The sequence below is a fragment of the Otolemur garnettii genome, unplaced genomic scaffold, assembly GCF_000181295.1.
Source record: "Otolemur garnettii isolate 467f Iridium unplaced genomic scaffold, OtoGar3 scaffold00102, whole genome shotgun sequence".
Lineage (NCBI taxonomy): Eukaryota > Metazoa > Chordata > Mammalia > Primates > Galagidae > Otolemur > Otolemur garnettii.
The window spans coordinates 2,201,873-2,224,482 of NW_003852497.1; the positions used below are offsets into that span (position 1 = coordinate 2,201,873).

At 40.3% G+C, this 22,610-nt stretch overlaps 1 protein-coding gene across 1 annotated transcript in view; it reads right to left on the reverse strand.

Annotated features, from left to right (window-relative positions):
- KCNU1 (potassium calcium-activated channel subfamily U member 1) overlaps window positions 1-22,610 on the reverse strand; it is a 319,066-nt gene that overhangs the window by 159,692 nt on the left and 136,764 nt on the right. The window contains 4 exon segments of the mRNA XM_023517014.1: window positions 75-149; window positions 5,884-6,070; window positions 7,517-7,741; window positions 11,288-11,378. Coding sequence (XP_023372782.1) covers window positions 75-149; window positions 5,884-6,070; window positions 7,517-7,741; window positions 11,288-11,378 — 578 coding nt within the window.

The window sequence follows — 22,610 nt, forward strand, 5'->3', positions numbered from 1 at the left end:
AAAACAACCTTGGGACACCAGTTATGCATCACAAAAATTTCTCCATTGAATTTTGCCCTCAAAACACAACTTACTCAGTTCAGTGAGGAAGGGGACTCTTCGGTGTTTTGATTTTCCAGAAGGTTCATTTGAGTAAATTGAGATATTATCTATAGACACAGACAAAAATAAAAAAGACAAGAGAAGATAAATGTGTGTGTGTTTGTGTGTGTGTGTGTGTGTGTTTGTAGAGAGAGTCTCACTTTATCACCCTCTGTAGAGTGCCATGGCTTCACACAGCTCACAGCAACCTCCAACTCTGGGGCTTAGGCGATTCTCTTGCCTCAGCCTCCCAAGTAGCTGGGACTACAGGCGCCTGCCACGATGCCTGGCTGTTTTTTGTTGTTGCAATTTGGCCGGGGCTAGATTTGAACACTCCACCCTTGGTATATGGAGCTGGCGCCCTACCCACTGAGCCACAGGTGCCACCCAAGAGAACAAAATGACGCACAGAACTTGGTAAGCATGCAGGAGAGCATTATGTAACTCGGGGCTCAGTCTCAGCAAAGTTACTCTCATGTCCAAATCTCAACTCTGTTTCTGTATTTAGAAAAACTATGTATTAATTGTGCATCCTGAATATCTCCTTTTGAAGTGTGGAGGTGTGTGTCACAGCATGCTTTCCAAATCACCCTTCACATAGAGCACAAAGCCTCAGAGCTCCGTGAGCAGTCGCTGGTGACCACCTTAAACTAAGACATGATTATTCTCCATGAACTGGTAATGCTGGATCATGGCTCAGTCAGGTGGGCCTGAAACCACATCAGTCTGCTTGCAGAACATCTAGGAAACTGTGAATAAATTGCTGGTGCTGTTCCACGGGCACTTTTGGAAACACTGCCCTGGCTCCTGGCTCCTGGCTCCTGGTGCCTGAGACCCTCTCTGGGCTGCAGCGCTGCTTCCCTCTTCTTTCTTCTCAGCAGAAGGGGGCTGCCTTTCCTCGGGTCAGCCTGCCGCCACCTGGAACCCTTGGGATTACTTATAGACAGGGATGGATGTCACATGGGGCCCTTGACCTCTGTGCTCAGTCTGTAGACACATTTTCCTCCTGCCTTAGGACAGAAGGCACTTTGTTCACCCCTGTGAGCCTTGCCTGTGTGGTGGGTTCAAAGTAGGGAATTGGGATTATCTAGTAAAAATTTTTAAGAAGCTCTCTGACTGATCTGAGCAATAGACACTGCAGGGAGATAAGAATTCTATAACTTGATATCAGACCTTTAATGGATACATAGTTGGCAAATGTTTTCTCTCCTTCTGTAGGTTGTTTATTTACTCTGTTGCTATTTCCCTTGCTGTGCATTAATGCCTTAATTTAATTAAGCCCTATTTATTTATTTTTGTTGCTGTGTTTGTCTTTTGAGTCTTTGCCTAGGCTAATGTCCAGAAGCTTTTCTTGTCATTTCTTCCAGAAATTTTATGATTTCAGATGTTACATTTAAGTCTTTAATTCATCTTGAATTAATTTTTATATATAGTGAAAGGTAGAGGTCCTGTTTCATTCTTCGGCCTGTGGAAGAAAATCAGAATTTTCTGATTTTCCCAGCACCCAATAAAACTTCCTTCCTTTCCCCGGTGTATGTTTGTGTTTGCTTTGTCAAAAATCAGGTGGGTGTGGCTCCAAGGATTTACTTCTGGGTTCTCTAATCTGTTACACTGGCCTATGTCTCCACCTTTATACCAGTATAAAGGAATCTACAAAGAACTCAAACAAATCAGTAGGATAAAAATCATCTAACCCTGTCAAAAAATTGGCAAAAGACATGAACAGAGTTTTTTTCAAAAAAAAACAAAAAACAAAAAACAAATACCAGATAAACAAATGGCCAATAAACATGAAAAAATGCTCAACAGCGCTAATCATTAGACAAATGCAAATTAAAACCACAATGATATATCACCTTACCCCTACCAGAACTGTCACTATTTAAAACAAATAATTAAAAAAATAGAAGTTGGTGTGGGTGCAGTGAAAAAGGAATGCTTATATACTATTGATGGGACTGAAAATTGGTACAACTTTTATGGAAAACAGTACGGATATTCCTCAGATAACTAAATGTGGACCTGCTATTAGATCTAGCAATCCTACTCCTGGGTACCCACCCAAAGGAAAAATGTCATTATAGCAAAAAGACATCTGCACCTGACTGTTCATTACAACACAACTCCCGACTGTAAAGATAGGAAATCAACCCAAGTGCCCATATAAAGAAAACGGGAGGGTGTATATTTCACTGCAGAGTAGTCCTCCCATCTCTGCCGTGGAGTGCTACTCCACAGTAAAAAAGAAAGAACTGACGTCTTCTGCAGCGACTTGGGTGGAACTGGAGACCACTATCCTAAGTAAAGGATCTCAGGGATGAAAAATCAACTACCACGTGTTCTCACTAATAAGTGGGAGCTGAACAGCAGGCTCATGTGGTCACCAAGTGGTGTAAAGACGGTGAAACCTAAGAAGGGGAGAGGCTGGGAGGAGGGTAAAGGATAAAACCCTACCTCTTAGGTATACTGTACACTATTCTGAAATTTCTGACTTCAGTAGTGTGCAATTCATCCGCGTAACAAAAACACTAGCACTCCTCTCACGCAGTAGAACCTCCAAGTTGACTGCCCTGCCCTGCCCTCCCTGCCCTGCCCACCTCCTTAAATGGACCTGATTTCACAGATGGGACATGCAGGCCACATACACGTCAGTACAGGAGGCCTAGTTCCTTATGTTGACCACCTCCATATGTTAAACTGTTTGTTACGGTTCCTCAGGTGGTCAACTTACAGAGGTTCTACTGTATTTTGAAACAACAACAACAAAAAATTATATAACTGTTGCCCTGCCCTGTGAATAAGGATCACCTAGGCAGATGAGGCAACCGCAGGTGGAGGTTCACATATGTTTTCAGGGTTTACGCCGTGACAGGTATGAAATTCCAAGCCCCCAATCTTATGGGGGTGGCTACTTTATAGCTCCATTAAAATATACAAGATTCGACTGGCAGTTTCAGTAAAATACTGAGATCAGTATCCATTATGGGAAAATTCTCCACGAATCTCGCTTTCTTATTCCAGTTCCCTGCTAATACAGGGCTTGAGATATCTGACTTTGAGAGTCGAATGTTCTAACTGGGTACAACAAATACATTCATATCAGCTGAAGAACCTGCATGAATATCCGCTTCTGACACCCGCTGAAGGGTAGCAACTGAATTCTGCCTTAACTCTGTCTCTTTGTACAGCAATGGCTAATTTGAATGTGTCAGATCATAGCCTGGGTACATTTTACTAAATGTCAATATTTTTGCTACCTAATAGTACACAGTATTATACCTGAAGTCGTACAGGCTGGCAGGGTGCTATTACAAAAGATTGCTTAATTGTAGATTACTACTGTACATTTAAATTTCAGTAGCATATTAAGTTGTCAGGCTTAATTACTGTGATATGTTTAGATTATGCCACAGATTATTTGGTTCAGTACCTAGGTTTGCCAACCTTGTTCTCCGTGTGGTGTGACAGGGCAGTAATTAGAGCATTACTGAAAAAAATCGGAAGTTTTCCATGGCGACGTCCAGGAGGCCTGGTGTTCTTACTGTTCCTTTGGGGATTTCCCACTCAGCTGTCTCCCCATTCCTCTCAGCGTTCCTTGGTGAATATCTCTATGAACAGCCCTGCTGGTCCTAGCTTGATTTCATAGGAGAGTTATCATGGCTGTGAAGCTGTTGAAAAGCCCCCTGATCCACAAAGGGCTTGGCAGATGCGCTGGGGCAGGCCTCCCAGTCTGGGCACTGCTGACTGTCTCTGCCGTGTACGGCTCCCCTGAGCATTGCATCGTAAGAGGCTCAGCGGCCTCTCTGACCTCTATCAACCAGATGCTGACAGCATGGAACAAGCAAAACTGTCTCCAACCATTGCCAGATGACCTCAGTGGGCAAACTTGCCTCTAGTTTAAAACCACTCACCAAGAAAAAGGGGGAAAAAACTGCCCATCGGCTAGTTTGATTTGAGGGATCATTGTGGAAGATCTTTTCTACCTCCAGGTAGTATTTTGTAATCCTTTCTGCTTTCAATTATTGGAGGTCAGGATTCGTAGTTCTACCTCTCATGGATGGTGCAAGAAAAGAGTTGAAATAACATGGGAAGAATGATGAAGAGTGTCAATCAGGCTGAGCTGAGGATTGGGAATTTTTCTATCTAATTTTCAGATACATTCCTATGATTCTAGAGTCATTAGTAAAGTTTCTGGGTTAAGTTTGCTATTTATATGTCATCTTGAAATATGCTCACAACATGACTTAATTGATGCAATAGTGCCAGATAAGCAGACGTGGTGACTTTTATTAGGTAGGTTGGTGGAGTCTGTCTGGACCAGGCGTCCTCAAACTAAGGCCCGAGGGCCATATGCAGCCCGCCTAGGACATTTATCCGGCCCACCGGGTTTTTTTGCCGCTGCTGCCTGTCTTGCTTAGCAGCTGACTTATCCCAGGGCCGGCAGTCTGGCCCTCCAACAGTCTGAGGGACAGTGAACTGTCCCCCTGTTTAAAAAGTTTGAGGACCCCTGGCCTGGACCTATATTTCCCTGTCACACACATGGAAACACATACCCCATCCATACAAGAAATAATGCTATTGGTCTATAGTCAAGACTACACATTCTTCTTGTAACTTTTCTACTAATTTTTAGAGAAAATTATACACACACACACACACACACATATCTGAGGTCAGACAATTAAGTTCATGAACTCCTCTTAGAAAAAGTGCTGCATACTTCATTGCTGAATATCATTATGGTGACCTTCAAAGTGCTTCTTTTGGCCATCTGGCGATCTTAGTGATATTCAGCAATGAAGTATGTAGCACTTGTACCTCTTTATGATGACAGCTCTGACTGCTATTCCAGAAGAGTTCCAAAACTGCTCTGAAGGATGGACGAGGCACTGGTGTCAGTGCTCAGCTTCCCAAGGGGAGTACCTTGAAGTTGACCACTGTGATATTCAGCCATGAAGGATGAAACACTTTTTCTAGGATGAGTTTGTGTACTTAATTATCTGATCTCATGTAAGTCTTTCCATTTTGAAGGAGAAAAAACACTGCAGTTGTGTAGGGGGATTAACCATGGGCACATTTTGGGTACAGTGAAATGTGTGGAAGCTCTTTGGGGGTCCAGCTCACTCACTCATTGGCTTCAATTCCATGAGTGTCAAGCTTCTCCTAAGTGAGAGTATTTATAATAGGTACTTAGAGGAAAACAAAGAAGAAAAGACATGATCCTCATTCTGAACAGATAGTCACTTATCTCTCACCCTTGTTTTCCAATCTGAGGTTGATGGAAGTTCATTTTTAGTCTCTAGGAGTTGGGAGAGAACTTAGTCTCCTAAAATTCATATATTGAAAGTATCTTGAAAAGGAAAAGGGGATTATACTTCATTCTCTCATCTACAAAACTAAGAATTATAACTTGAACATCTATAAGAATTAATGAGAATTTATTAATAATACTTTTTATTAATTATAATCACATACTAGTTTCTATGTTCACTGACATTTGATTAATAACAAAAAAAGCACGTATAATTCTGTGATGTTTTTTCTCAAAATGGGAAAACAAGGTCATATGTGTTCTACTTAAAAGATGGATATTATTTTTGCTTCGACTTAGAATTTTAGAGGACCGCACTGTCAGCTAATCTTATCATAGAATTCTTAGAGATCAAGCAGGACACCTGGTCCAACTCTCCTCCTTCCAATAATTAAGTACTTCTTATTAACCTTAATTAAGTACTTCTGAGAGGAGCTGTGTTTCCTTATTCTATTCTTTCTAGCCTCTTCCTGCCAGGAAGCTACTCTCACCTGCCACTGAGAAAGGCTTGGAGGAGGTGTTGACCCGCACTGATCCAATGTTGAGGGTGGCCATGATGGTCTCTGTGTCTACCAGAGTATGGCTGCTAGATGGCTTGGACGGGGGGCATAGGACAGCACACATAAAACATTTTTCTATGTTGACTGCATGCAGGTCTCCAGCATAGAGTGCAGATCCCTAGAGGGAGAAAAACAGATACAGGAAAGACTTGTCAGATGGAGGGATTGTGTCTCATGACTCATGGTAGTGGCTTTTTGTGGGTGATGTGATTTAAAGCCATTAAATGACTCCAGGGGAAGAAAATAAACAGTGTCTGGGTAACAGTAGTGAGGAAAACATTCAGACAAAGGAGAGGAGATGGATTTGAGGGAAAAATTTGTACCCTCACAGTCTTGGTAGTTAGTAGCTGGCCATACTTGTACTCTCCAAATCAACTATCAGAATGGCAGTTGCTTCTCTCTTTGGTGAAGAAATACAGATGGATCTAGTCCCGCCTTTAAAAGCTCAGAGGCTACTATTGGTAATTCCTAATATTATCTGAATCTGGAGATCCTGGTCTTTTTCTTTTCTTCCTTTTTATAGACTAAAGGAAGAGGGATGACACAGGGAACTTTATGGTATTCTTTGTAAAAGGATCAAGAATTATTTTTGAAGTCTGAAAAATATTCCTTATATATGCTAGTATCATTTCATAAAAATTCAAATGAATGGGCACATTTCACACAGCACAGAATGGACTTTTCATCCAGAGAAATGACATAGAAGGGAATGAAGACCTATGAAAAGTTCAGGGAAGAAATGATCAGGAACTTTGCATAATCATAGTTCCACTATGAATAGTTCCGCTTCTCAGAAATCAAATTCTTCCCTTTTGGTTGATGCCTATAATTCCAGAACTTTGGAAGGCCAATGCAGGAGGAAAGCTTGAGGCTGTGTGTTCAAGATCAATCTGGGCAACATAGCTAGCCTCCCATCTCTTAAAAAGAATTAGCCACGCCTTATGGTGTATGCCTGTAGTCCCTACTATTCAGGAGGCTGAGGCAGGAGGATCACTTGAGCAAAGGATTTGAGGTTATAGTGAACTGTCATCATGCCACTGCACCCCAGCCTGGGCCAAAGAGTAAGACTCCATCTCAAAAAAACTAAAAATTCCTCCTCTTCATACATCTATCAGGACCATGTAGCATTATGTGATCCATATAAGATGTCTCCAGAAAAAATGAAAAAGTTATAGCACACAGGCTGTAACTCAGCATCAGCTTAAGTTTAGCCATGAAATTAGAATCAGACTCAGAAATGTAGAGAAACTCTCATTTGTATGAAGAGTACAGTATTTGAGCATAGTCAAGACACATGACATTTGGACTTAAATCCTAGTTTTGCCACTTACCTGTTGTGTACTCTTGGTCAAATTACTTACTCTTTTTGTGCTTAAATTTTAGCATCTTTAATATGTATCACATAAGATTATTTTGAGGGTTAAAGATGTTGATACATGTAAAAAAATATTTAGAACAACTTATGGTACTATATAATAATTGCAAACTATTATTATTATTAATTCTAGTACTATTAGAATTATTATCATTATAAATATTCACTATCCCCTTATGTGATACTTACAGGCATAATGTATACCTGAGGAAAGTTCCGGAGAAATTGCCACTCTCTCTGCAGGTAATCCAGAGAGCCAATGAACACAATGTCCTTCAGCTCCTGCCGGGTATAGTTGCTAGTTCTCAAGGGCATCACAAAGTTACGAAGCCCCAGCAGGGTTGAATGGGCATCTCCAAAAACACACGCCACAATGTGGTTCTGGAACTCATGTTTTGACTTTTCAGTTCGTTTCTAAGGATAAGCATGCCAGAGTCTAGTCATTTTGATAAATAAGATGAGGGGGTCTTTCAGAGTGAGCTCCCTGTCCTCCTCCTCAGCCCCAGCCTGCTAGGTACCTCCACAGCAGTACTTTCATAAGGTGAATAGAATTTTGCAAGTTGCTTATTAAAAAATAGAACTGACACGTAAGTGTTATGATTATACCTTTTCTGTTTTTGTGGGGTTCCTTCCTATTTCACTTTTGGGGTTGTATTTGGTAGTTTTCTATTTACCTGGAGTACCTCAATGAAAGCTTAGATCACTATCATTCCTTAGGGTGTAAAATCCTTGGAGCAAAGGAAGAAACCATATCTTGATTTTTATCATATATTGTTAGCCTCGTGTGCTCTAGAGTAAGATTTGGTGAAAAATTAAGACATTTCACATTCCACTGCTGCACTCCTGCCTTCTAATGAGCCCTGAAAATTGCAGCCACTTGTATGATATGATTCAGTATTTAGAGGTTTTTCATTCACTGGTTCGAACTATACCATTTTACCTTTATAACGGGTCAAAAATGGTCAAATATTGGCTACTTCATATGGTTTAACCTAATACACTGAGCTGATTCAGTAGATTCTTCAGGAAATTCATCACACAAAGTGCACAGAAGAAATAGGAAGTTTACAAAAATTCCCTGTGTTCTCAGACATTTGAATACATATCATATATATTTTTTAGCAGTCTTCCAAATTATGTTGAAAATATATAAATGTCATTATATATAATATATATATAAAATCATAGTTCCACTATGAATAGTTCCACTTCTCAAAAATCAAATTCTTCCCTTTTGGTTGATGCCTGTAATTCCAGAACTTTGGAATTGTCATTTATATATTTTCAACTTAATTTGGAGGACTGCTAAAAATATATATGATATGTATATATTTATACATTATGATATGTATATGATCTGTATATAGATATGATGTATATGATATATATGATATAAAATATATATGATATGTATAAATGTCAAAATATATATGACATTTATTTTAAAGTAGGTCTTCCACACTCTGAGTCCACAGAAACTCAGAAAAAAACAAAATACAAATGTAACTTGAAGGAAATGACCCTCCTGTAGGAAACCGGTGTGAAGCCTATGTGTGTTCTCATTCAGGGAAGAGGCTAAGGTCCCCTCCTGTAAGATTGGGGCACAAAATTCTGGAGTTGGAATCAGAAAACATGATTTCATATTCTGGTTCTGTTGTTAAATATATGACTGAACAAATGACTCAACCCCTCTGATCCTGGATTTCTCTAAAACGGTAGAGGTCAAAAAATTAATTTTTGTTTTGAAAATTAAATAATCTATTTAAAGGGCATATTACTTGACTCATTAATAGTTGTTCAACACTATTAATCAAATTTGTACCTCATGAAATTCCTAGATTTTCAAGGGAAGACACTTAGAAGCTGGTAGAGCATAAGTTCCTTGTATTTAAATTTCAGCATGAGCATAATCTACATTCTTAGACACACAGAGACGCAAAGTATTTCAAAGTATCTCGTTCTTCCTATTCCAGTCCTATTTCAGTTCTTTGCTCGGTTAAATGAAATCTTCTATGAAATGGAAATTGAAAAAAACCTAACACAAATAAGTAGCATCTAACATCTCAACAGTTAGAGTATGCCCAATTAGCATATCCTGGGAAATACCGTGTTGTATTCTCTGTCTAAGGGGGAACTCCCCACGAAGGGAAATGAAGCTACTTGGCTGGAGAGCCTTCTGAGAGAGTGATATGAATCTTAACCAAATCTACTAAATAATTGTCTCCAGCTAATCTGATTAGTTTTAACTTGAATAATGAAGCCTCTAACGGTATTTAATGTAACAAGCCTGAAGTCCAACATTGCTCTTCTGAGTAGAACTAAACAATTAGAAACAAGATACATGGCCGAGTGCATTAATGGGCACAGCTAGAGAGGCAATTTCTCTAAGAAATGGTGCCATGAAACTGTCTCCCAATTAAGAAAGATGGTGGCTCTTGGGGGAAGGGGAGCATGTGCTATTTGTTCAAAGTAACTTAAATTGACCACTTCCACTTAACCCTTCTCCAAACGAAACCAAGGCTTCAGATCTTCACCAAACCAATTTTGCAACCTGGACATTTCTCTCCTAGGGACACATGTTTCAAAATTCATAGATTTTGGAAACTAGAAGGCATTCTAAACTTAGCAAAAGACTCGGTATCAGGAACTATATTCCATATCAAGTATCTTAAGGGAAATATCTATCATGGTAACTGGTCTGCATACTCAACGAATAGATCCAATAAAATGTCTGCTATTTTCATTCCTGGGTCTTGGGTGTCTCAATTTGCAACCAACTTCCCAACTTCCCTTTCTCAAGACCTGCCTCCCACTGAAAAGATGTTTGGCTTTCTGCTCAACGGATGTTTACTTTGCATAATTCAGAATCAGACATAATTGCTAAAATGGTGAGTTTCAGCAACCCTTTTAGTCTTCCAGTTGTTATGATGGTTCTGACAGTTTTGTGCTTCTGATCAAATGATTGATCATGTTTTTACAAAAACTTGGAACGTGTTCTGTCAGGACACTGGCATGAAGCCACAAGGATGGTGTGTGTGTGTGTGTGTGTGTGTGTGTGCGTGTGTGTGCATACACACGCATGTCTGCCTAGCAGGAAAAAATGAACTAAACTACTTTCAGAAAACAAGACAGTATATATAATTATCAGTTAGTCACAGGTGACAAATTATATAGGGCTCATACAGCATGCAAACCATCATTTTTATTAGTTAAATTTATGAACTACTTCATGTAAGGTAAATCACAGAGATTACACTTGACTTTTCAACTCCTGAAAATAAGACTAAATGGGGATTCCAGAGAGCAGGTGTCAGAGCCTGGATTAGAATGCAGGCTTCCTGTATCTTAGTTGCTGGCTTTTCGGTGAGCTAAATTAGTCCTTTTGAGATAACGGACAGGGGCAGGACTGTAAAATCTGCCAGGGTTCACCTACCTTGTGTGGGCTGAGAGGAGGAGGAGGACATTTAGCAGGCATATTTGCAGCTAATGTGTTAAAGTGAGTGTAGCCAGCCTTAAGGAAACCACTGTCAAAAATCCAAATTTCAAAACCAATAAATTAGGAAAATGCTTATTTTCTTTGAAACAGAGAAAACTGCAGAGTTGTAAATAGTAGGTTTCCCTGGTGCATTCAAATTAATTAGATTTACTAGCAAAACAACAAATCTTCAGGAAAACATTATTCTGAATAACTGAGTTAGCTAAATTGTTTAAGGAGGGAGGGAGTCATTGGAGCCATATAATTTTTTCGGTCCCAGCATGCTGCCCCCACACACCTTGGCAGTCACATGTGTCACCTCGCATATCACTCGTATGGCCGGTGAGGTATGTGGGCTTCTTTTTCTTAATTCTAACTTCATGCTTTACAACAAGAAATGAGGAATTCTTATGACTAACAGACGAACTTCATTTGCTCTTAGAGATGCTTTATCTTATTTGAGGTTTTTTTGGAAGATCACCTACCAGAACCATCTTGTCCAGAGGGGTTGATCTGCACCAGTGAAACATCCCACTGCTATCCAGCGGGTCGGTATCTTGGTCAAATAGAAAAATCCTAAATAGGGCAGGAGGGAGAATTAGTTGTTTGAGGCTCCATTGTAACACAGCCAAGATATAAAACTCATTAGAGCCGTCGGCTTAAAGTGGAGAGTAGCATACGGAGAATGATCTCAGGTCTGTAAAACTGCAGAATAAGTGTCCAAGTCTGCAGAGTGCCAGGAGCTGAATGACCAAAGTTCGTCACAGCAGAAGACATACTAAGCACTTTGGGCCCAACCACACTACCTTAGATTGTACTTACCTTAAAAGTAGTTATTTCTAATTTTAATATCACTGTTATCATGATGCTATTATTGCTTAGCGGAAATCATAAGCGGTCCTCAGGGCACTTCAATGTAGAATTTTAAAGGCCGTAAGGGACCTACAATGTGTGAGATCTCTCATTTTAGCCTGTGTTAACCCCTTTTCTTTTCCATATCTTTTCCTGATGGGTACCAGTGGAAACAGCCTTATTAATCAAATGCGTTAATTAATTAAAGTGTTTAATTGCACTCTTCCCAGCTCTCATCACTGACCTCCATTTTCTCAGACTTTGATCTTGATCGGAGTCTTGGCAAACCCTCCACATGCTCACCCCACCCTGAAGCTAAGCTAATCTTTGGTTTGTGATCGCTGAAAGGGTTAGATGAGCTTTTGGAAAATCCTACTTTTAGCCTAAGGAGTGCCATTTGCTTGTTAGAGAACAGTGGCAACCGTTCTGGAATCCCAGAAAGTTTAGGGTTAGAGAGACCTGTACGAGTGAGGAGAGTCTAGGCTTAGGCTGCAGAAACAACCCCCAAATCCGAGAGCCCCAACACAGCACAGTATCCATCTCACCCACACTATTATTTCACTCAGGTGAAAAGTGCCTCAGCTTCTCACAGCCACTCAGGCCTCAGAGGCCTCAAAGCCTCTGCCGTTTAATAGCCTCAGCACCTGCCGCCTGCATGCTCCTCAGTCTTCATGCAGAGGTAGAGGAAGGGGAGAGGCCCGGCAAGGCCCACACGGGTGCGCATCCCTCCCTGCACAGACCTTGGGCCACAACTAGTCACAGGTGTCCTGCTCGCTTTAAGGATGCCGGGAGCAGAGAACGGAATTGAAATATTTGGCAAGCATTTCTATCTCTGCCAGAGAGACTTTAAAGACTACCTTCTCTTGTTTTATGGATAAAAGTCAGAGATCTAAGAATCGTAAAGGTGGAACTTGAGGCTGAGGGGACCAGTGATCACATCTTCCCGTCCTCCATTCCTTCCCCAGCACAGGAGTCTGGGCAAGTAGGCGGAGCCCGTGACTAGCTCTGTCCAGGCACGTGACTAGCTCTGTCCAGGCACGTGACTAGCTCTGTCCAATGAAATGTGAGAAGCCTTCCCCCCTCCCCCCAGCCAATCCACCTTCAGGCTCTTGTGGAGGTGACGGGCCTGACTGCAGGAGCCCTCATGGACAACAGAGCGCCCCTGCCTGCTAGACTGGTGCTGGACGTGTTGTGTTCCCTTAATAAGAAGCCGTCTTGCTCCTGAGCCACTGTGGGTTCATAGTTGTTACCAGAGCTTAAGTCCACTACCCTCATACCAATACCTTTTCCCAAAAAGCATGTTCCCTGGAATATTAGTAATGGGAAGAGTCCTGAGGAATGGTTTTTTGCAGTAAAATAAAGGTTGATAAAATAGAATAATGTTTTGAAGATAGTATGTAAGAGGATTTCTGCAATAAGGAAATCCTTTAAAAATAGTGTAATCCACTGTTTCACAACTTACTTGGCCACAAAGACTTTCACTATTTACTTACATACTTTCTTACTTTACTTATTTAAAAATACCTGTTTCCATCCACCTTTGTGGCACATGATAGTCAGTAGCTTATGACAGTATTCTCTCCTGTGCCGTTTCACTCTACATATTGGAAGAATTACAGCCTGCTGCTCTCTGGGATGAAAGGTAAATAGTTTTCCCTGTGAATTAATGTAGCTAATTATTCAACAACTGGCTGAAAGACTCAGAACCCCAATATCTTACCAAGAAATTTTACTTTCCTCAACCAAGTTAGCTTCTAAATTGCCATCTTACGTTGTAATTTTTCAGGTGTAAAGACTTAACTCAAATCTAAACTAAATTTTCAGACCTAGAGAAATGGGATAGAGAGAGGAGGTAGGCAGAGGAGCTGGGGTGAAGGATGGGGCCCAGGAAAAGGCTTGGGAAGGTAGAGAGGGTAATTCCTAATGAGGTTTACCGAGACCTTGATGCAATTTTTTATCTCCTTGTGCACTTAAGACCTACCTATACACTCAGTGGACTTAGTGAATTCTAATAATTTACCAAAAGATGTTGTAACATAAGCCTCAAGGTCAGCGTGGCCAAATGGGTTACCTCATTCATACAAATTAGCATGCCTTTTTGGTAATTTAAATATCTGTAAGTCATGAGCCCCAACCCAAATTTCAAGAGCCCCTCAGGCTCTCTTAATAGTACTAGACAGGAGCATGGCGCTGGCTTTCTGCCAAGGTCGTTAAGGGCACTCACCAGGGAACATACTTAATACCTGAGTCTGGTTTAAATTTTTATCAGGATTTAGAGAACTGGCTCTATTACTCGTTTGCAGAACCCTCTTTCTCTTCACTAAGTGGCTTTCTGGACACCGTCTCTCAGCCTTCTCAGAACATGTTTCCATACAGGACCCACACTGGTGGTGACTTGTCTCTCAAGGAATGTTTGGGAATAGTTCAGGGCTGTCTTACCTTCAGAGAGCCCGCTTCTTGCTCTCTGCCCCTAGCACTCACGTCTACAGCTATGACTACTACTCTCCTCTGGTCACTTTCTTCAGCTTTTCCCCACTTCCTCTCCTTCGCCACCCCTGTGATGGATGAAGAGTCCTTGGTCTATAATTAAATGTCCTTTTGGCAAAAGGAATATGATCTTCTTCCAAGCACATTTTAACTTGACGCAGAAGAGCAAATCAATCACTGTATACTTCTATCATAATAAAAGCGTGATCTATGTATACAGGCTGTCACAAGCAACATCTTTCTTCATTCTGATGTTATGGAAAACAGATATGCCTTAGAGGAAACACCTGTTGGAGACCCGCATAAAAGAAAAGTCTGGAGGACACCCACTTCATCATAAAGGCATCCATCTGGTGTCCCTGCCAAAGCAAAACCTAATGCGATTTAGATCACCAACCCTTAACCAAAGCTCCCTTCCTCCATATGCTTCGCAAATGACATGAACCTTGCAGAAATATGCCTTCTAAAGAGACTAATAAATCATCCGCAAGAAAGCTCAGCACTAGGAGTCTTAGAACTTGGAAATAAGAAATAGAACAGAACGATGACGCTACTGAAGGAAAACATAGCCATGGGCACCATCTGGTCGAAACAGACATGTCCCATTGGGAGAGGGGGTTGTGTAGGGGAGATGCTGGCAAGAAGGGTGGTGGCTGTTGGCTGGGGTGGCCTCCGCAAGACATGTTTGGGACGAGAGTGGGATTGGTTCCCTGGTCACAAGACACGCTTCTCACTGCCCAGGCAGTGCCACTTCTGCCTGGGAGCTTCCTGGAGGTACCAGACCTTGAAATGTCCTCCAGAGTCCTGGTACGTGGCTTCCAATTTTAAAAATTAATAGGCCAGGTGTGCTGGGTGAAAATACCTTCTGCAGCTAGTCCTCTTGTGGGTGTTCAGAGCAGCACCCAGAAGAGGCCCCAGCTCTCTGCTCTGAGATCTGCCTCTCTTTGAGCTGCTTTGATACGCATAAGCCACACGGTCCTGTGGGTGCTTGGCCATCCCCTGGCTAGGGAAGTCAGGCCCTTTCCTCCCCGCTTCCTGGAATGATTTTGAGTAGAGAGTACTTACTCTCCCATGTTCAGAAATTCTATCACTTAAAGGAAAATATAAATAAAGGATTATGTGCCTCTGGTTACTGGTGGTGGCACTTGACGACAAAGGGACCAACCATATGAGAAAGCCACTTTAGTCTGGTAGGTTTCAAAGGTCCACAGTAGGCATCATGGTTACAAGAATATAAATTTGTTGTCATTATTTTCTTCAACTTGCAAAATGGACTCAGATTATTCTTGAAGATGATTTTGGCCAAGGAACATGATCTTTTATTGCTCACATTATCTGTTAGAAATTTCAAAAAGCCCCTACTGGTTCCTTTTATTCTTTTGCAGGCCTAATTTTTGGCTTGTGTCAGGATACCCTGGCTTGTAATCATTCCATTTGAAATCCCCTTAAAACTCCACAGGTGGCTGGCGGTGCCAGTGGCTCAGTGGATAGGGCACCAGCCCCATATACTGAGGGTGGTGGGTTCAAACCTGGCCCTGGCCAAACTGCAACAAAAAAATAGCTGGGTGTTGCGGTGGGCACTTATAGTCCCAGCTACTCGGGAGGCTGAGGCAAGAGAATCGCCTAAGCCCAGGAGTTGGAGGTTGTTGTGAGCTGTGATGCCACAGCACTCCACCAAGGGTGATAAAGTGAGACTCTGTCTCTACAAAAAAAAACAAAACCCCCCCCCCAAAACTCCACAGGTGGCTTGTGAATTATTAGGAGAGCATTTTCTAGCCTGGGTGAAGAACAATATATATGTTTTTTGTTCAAAACTCCAGATAACAAGTCTTATGAAGCTTTAGCATAGAGAGGAGGACCAGTCTTCTGATCACATGTTAGGAAGGAGAGAAGAAATGTGACTGTGTGTCCAGGGATTTCAGTGACCTTCTTGGTTTAATCTTTGAAAAGTCCATTGCAACTGTCTCTTGAAAGTAATATTCGAGTTCCTACCAAAAATGTGAAGCAGAACCTTAGACCCAGATGCCACTGATGGTGATGAAAATTTTGTATCTTGAAAGCTACAGCTGCCTTCTCTCTAGTGACTTTGTATATAGTGACAAGACCACATAGTTCACAACTGACCTGGGAATATTCAGTTCTGTCTACCCCTGTTGTATTATGGGGAAAAATCAGCTATAATTTGGGAGATAAGGGCTGGTCATACGAACGGCGCTTCCCACTCTGTGCTCTTCCAAGTTCCCTCCTTGCCCTGCCTCTACACATTCACACGTATACTATAGTCAAATATCAAAATCTGAGCCTAGTCTTTATGGCCACATTATGATTTCATTTTTCTGGGTTTCATCTAGTTTTCATTAATTCATTACAAGTTACTATTTTCAATTGAGAAGGAAGTTTAAGGTTTAAAAATATGAATGAGCACTTCAGCCCCCCAAAACCTGTGTCTGAGCAAACTAAATAGGCACCTTCTGAGCTCCAGGAAACTTTCAGAACCAAGCAAATGGGAAAGAATCTCAGGAAGCCAGAGCACAGACTGCACTTCCCCGTGAGGAAGCCAGAGGGCAGACTCCACTACCCCATGAGGAAGGCCTTTGCAGGCTCTTCCTTTCCTATGAGGCATGCGCCAGGCTCGTCTTACACCCCGCTTGACCAGTTATTCATGATGGCACTCTTTTATTGGGTAAATTAAGAGAAAATCTGCCAGGAAATCTCATGGGACATGGCATACAAAGACAGCAGCCTGGTTGCTTCCAAAAACCTTAGGAAATTGCTTCAGGAAGAAGGAAATAAATCTGCTGTCTGCCAGCGAGGGATGACGGGCTGTTCTGATTTGCTTGGGACAGGGGCTTCCTAGTTTTCAGTTAAAACTGATCACTCTATCGCCAAAATGCAGATACCTCTACCTCCTAATTTGTAAAGCTCACAGGGAGGGAGGGAGGGAGGAGAAGAGAAAGAATGAAACACTTGAAACACCATGCTCAGAAAACCTCCACACTGGGCAGAAAACTCCCCACACTTCTATGCTGATACACGAGTTTTGCTGATGTTTAGTGGAAGAGAGGGCAGCTCCGTGTTCCAGTGAATTGTATTTTCCAACTTCCCTCTGGTTCCTGGTCTCTCCTGATTCTTTGGATATTGAAAGAATGAAGTCACTGTGTAATTTACAAGCTTTAATAGTAAAGACTGTAGGCATGATGAAAAACCATCTGTAAATGGTATTTTAAAAGGAGGGGTCTGGGAATTCAGGATCTCCTAGTCAGTATAATCTCACTTCAGTCCACATAGGAGAGTATGAACTGTGTTTTAAGGTAAACCAATAAGCTGTGAATAAAGTGTTCTTTTTGCCTTAATTACTTCTCTACAGATGCGTCCTATCAAACTCATGGCCTCTGTTTTCAACGTTTACAATTTGAAATCTTCACAAAGACATTTTTTTCCCCTTGCTTCTTGCTTATAAAATAGATCCAACGTCAGAGTGGCCCCAGCCCGGGTGAAGGAAAGAAGAGGATGGTGTTTCTCTTGGATAAACCCATGTCTGAGCCCACATTTGAGCATCGCTCTGTTGAGCTTTATTTTTTTCTGATAAGTGAAAACTGACAGCTTTTCTTCACAGACTTTTCTGTGAAAACACATGTGTGGGCATCTCAGATGGTAAATTGTTACCAGCCGGAAGATCAAGGAGAAAGATAAAAAGACAGTTTCTCTCTTTCTCGCTCATTCCACAGATGGACCCTCATTTAAATCCCTTTATGTTTTATGGGTGTTGTATTTGGGATTTCCCACAATGTGAAGACAAATGAGACATGACCCAGGGCCGCATGCACCTTTAATAAAGGCCAGAGACTTTGCTCTGGGCAGAAGAACCTGGGACTCAGGGCAAATCTCTCCTCTCGTGGGAACAATTTCCTTAGCCAATCTTTCAGCCTAAGGTTGTATTTTTAAGTGTTCTTTCCCACACTCCCCAACACTTTTTAAATGTCAAATGACATAAAAAATGTTGATTTGCCCAGAACTTATTTTCTTTCCATATACAGGTCTGAGATACAATTTTTTTTTGATTCAGTGGGCTCAGAACTGCAAAATCAAGTCAGTAACTCTGATACTTTCAGTCTTACAATGCACTGTTGAAACAATTGCAAATTTTCTATTACTTTTTTGGTAGAATGTGGAAGTATGGAGTATGAATATGAAGTAATCTGAAAACTACCTTGCTTTTTATTGTATCGATCCATTTCCCAATGGGTTGAGATCAGGTCAAGAGATTAACATGCCGTAAATGCTATCCTTATGCAGTGGGGTGACGGGCTTGGCCTAGAAACATTACTAACAATAATATCCCCCAATAGAAATTAGGAATAGAAACAATAGCATCCATGGGAAGGTTACTGGTGCAAATGTGCTCGTGTGCTTGTATGTGTGTGTAAGAGAGAGATACGGGGGGGGGGTGAGTATCAAATAGAAAAGTACATACTCTAAAGAGAAAAATACAATAACTCCAGGGTACATGGATACTAGGGATATTTTTCCAAGAAGTATAAAATTATTTGTAAAACCTTTTTCTCAATACTGCTTAGTTTATTTGAAATCCCAATGGCTGGATGTTGAAATGGAGACGATGTGGTATGCTGGTGATTACGGATTTGGAAACATTGGAAGGACCTAATGATGTGTTGAGGGCCATAGGTTTTAAAATTTCCCCACATCTGGAAGCCATCACTGTAGGGAAGCTTGTTGAATAATGGCATCCCGAGTGTTATAACATTTTACCTAGCACTGGTGACCTGTCAAGGAATAATGGTGATAATGGAGATGGAGGCCATTTGGGATCACTTGTGACATGGAGCCCTCCTGCTTGGTGTGTTACATGATGGCTACTTCTAGAAAGTGACATGCCTCGATTAAAGATGAAAAGTTAGAATTAGGGGTCTCTGGTGGGAGGGAAAATGTTGTGGATGGTGTTTTTTAATAGGAAGCCTGACTAAGTACAGCTGTGACAAGGCAAGTGAAAGGTAAGAACAAGTCGGGGGGGGTTAGTGAGAAGTAGAAGAGGAAGGAAGCAAGGGCTGCGAGAGCTTCCGGAAGGCAGGGCCACTCAGACACCGACGCTTTCCATATTTCAGTTCTTTAAATTAAAGGCTAATGAGAATAAATCTGTTCTCCTCTAATTTGAGATTAGGTTTCTGAAGCTCATTAAGTCCTTGGCTTTCCTTATGAATGATTCTTTTTTTTTTTTTTCTTTTAAGACAGAGCCTCAAGCTGTCCCCCTGGGTAGAGTGCTGTGGCATCACAGCTCACAGCAACCTCCAACTCCTGGGCTCAAGCGAGTCTCCTGCCTCTACCTCCCAAGTAGCTGGGACCACAGGTGCCTGCCACAACGCCTGGCTATTTTTTGGTTGCAGCCATAATTGTTTGGTGGACCAGGGCTGGATTTGAACCTGCCACCTTAGGTGTATGTGGCTGGCGCCTTAGCCACTTGAGCCACAGGCACCGAGCCCTTATGTATGATTCTATAGGGTACGTTTGCATTTCAATTCCTTGAAGCTAAGACCTGTTACATCAAGAAACCATCTGGATGGTCCACCTCTTATCCACCTAAAGCTACACAGGTAATTTTGAAAGTCTTTTTTCTTTTCTCTTTTTATTTATTTATTTATTTTTTGCAGTTTTGGCCAGGGCCAGGCTTGAACCTGCCACCCCTGGTATATGGGGCCAGCGCCCTACCCCTTGAGCCACAGGTGCTGCCCATTCTCTTTTTAATATTTACTTAGTTGCAGCCATTTAGAGAGGTAAGGACATGGAGAGAGAGAGAGATGAGAATGAGTGATTCTACAATCTTTTTGGAAATTTTCCTGTAATTTAAACATCACCACCAAAAACAGACACACATGTACATTTTGGCAATACAATTATGTCTAACCTCAACATCCATGATGTGGAACCATTGCAACACTCTAAATGAGTGTTGATGGGGATCTTTCTTGCTACTGTCTCAAGATAGGAACAAGATCACCCCACAGTTCTACAGAAGTGCAAGTATCTCCTTCTTTACTGTCCATGTGGACCAAGGGGACGATTCAAAATTGTTCATTGTCAAGATTTCCAAGTAAGTATCTCTGGCTTTTGTAGACTAGAACAAATACAAATAAAAAATAAGACTGTTTTCCTGATTAGTGTCTATTTTGCAAGGAAAATGCTTTCCTATCACTTTTTCATACAAAAAATATGCTTGGAAATAGACTCTAAGCTATGTCTGAGCTTTTGTTGGTTTGTGAAAGAGTCAAGAAACTGCATATTCCCTTAAGTTGTTTTCCGATCTCTTCCTTTTCATCATCTCAAAGGAACTAACCCTCTTTCCTTCAGGATTCCATGGAGAAAGTCCAATGGTTGCCCTTTATAAGGTACTCCTTATTTATCCATTTTTCCCAAGTCTCCAACAACCTTTTAATCCAAACTCAAAACTTTTAATGGTAATTTGGGATAGAAATTACTGCCTTTGTCAAATTGTCATAAAGCTAATCTTTAACTACTATTTCCAGACGTATGATGTGACACTGATCAACTTAACTATAACAGAGCAATCTTTTTGTTCTGTGAAGAACTAGATAGTAAATACCAATATTTTAAGTCTTGCAGCCCAAGAGGCTGAATTTATATTATTTGGGTATTTATTTAAACAAATTTTAATGGTAATATTCAAAATATAATAACAATAGCTTAGTCCATTTTAAAAATTACAGTTATACTAGTGAAAACAAAGAAATTTTAAAGGGATTTTGCTTAAGTGGCATTCATAGTATTCTCTATTACCAAAATAAATTGCAAATTTTCAAATGTTAATGTGACTTGTGGTAAGATTTGACATATTTCATCTCTGAAAATGTCTTTTCACACAAATAGGTACTGACCAATACTGAGAGTGCTCCAGGAGCATGTTATTCTAATTGAGTATATTTATCATTTTATAAAGGCATTTATAAAATTCTGTTATATTCTTCTCTTGATATTTGCCTTTTAGCATGTCATTATATTGCAGATTAATCACTTTCAATGGATTTTAGGGAAATACTTTTCAATTTCACAGTTAAATAATCTTTGAAATATAAATCATTTTTTTGCACTTACATGAGGATCCAAAAGATCCTGCTAGAACTGATATTAGAGGAAGGGGACAGGTGGGGAAGGGGGAGATTCTATGGAAGGAGGGTAAATGGTGGGACCTTTCCTATGGTTCATATTGCAAGGGTACATGTCAAATCTGTTAAGTATAGAGTACAAATGTCTTAACACAATAATAAGTGAGGTAAAGGCTATATTAACTAGTTTGATGTAAACTTTCCTAATTGTATATAAAATCAGCACATTATACCCCATAAAGACATCAATGTATACATGATCTATGTGTTTATGACTTAAAAAAAGAAAATAAATCTACAAAAGGTTTATGTAGAAATAGTGATCTCACTTCTTGTTTAACTTTTTTTCTCCTACTGTTAAGATGGGATTTTATTAGACAGAAAGGAATACAGAAGGAGTAAAAATGACCAGAGCTTCTGCACAGAAGGACTAAAAAGCCTCTTGTTTTAAATTTTAAACCTTGGTAAATATAATAAAAAGTGTGACATTATGTATTATTCAAATATTGATAATTATCATTTGGAATTTACCCTAGAAAAATAGATTTTATATACATTTTGGCTTTCAATTTTAAATTGATTTCATTAAGAAAAATGATCAAACTACAATGAATGATAAGTTATGGAGCCACTTAGGATTCAAAAATAATAGATGAATGCAGTTCTCTTTTAGAAATATTTTAGTATTGACAGAGAGCTCAAAACACACACAGTCTAAAACTTTATTACTGCTAACCCGTTGAACCAATATGTGATAGGGCAAGTTAAGATATTCAGCTTCTATTTCTTATAAACATTTGCAGAACTAACAATAACAAAGTCTACAAGACCATATGAAGTTTATCACTGACACTACCAATTAAATAACTTATGATAAATTCAAGTATTTTTCACTAAATACCTCCTGATAAATAATACAATAAATAGCCATAGTCTCCCTGCACTTTACATTTTATAAGCTTGGTAATTATGTCTAACTAGGAATGTTCCTGCTTCATATGTATTTTTATATCAGTTGTAATACATCTTAGTAGATTCTACTTCAGTTTGTACAGAATTAGTGTTTTCTCAACTTTTTCAGATGTATTTTCAGAAGTAGTTGTCCTATGCAGACATAGAAGCTAATTCTTTAGTCACTTCAAACTTAGCATTAACTCTTTGAATAGATAACAACTACGCAGTATGAGTCATATCTGTTAACTCATTAAGATGAAAGGGAAATCATTCACAATTATTTACTTTATTGTTTAATTGGCTATTGATATTGCTGTCAATGACTTCAATTCATCTAACAACTGTTTATGCTGAAAGGTTAATAATGTTAAGCAGTTTT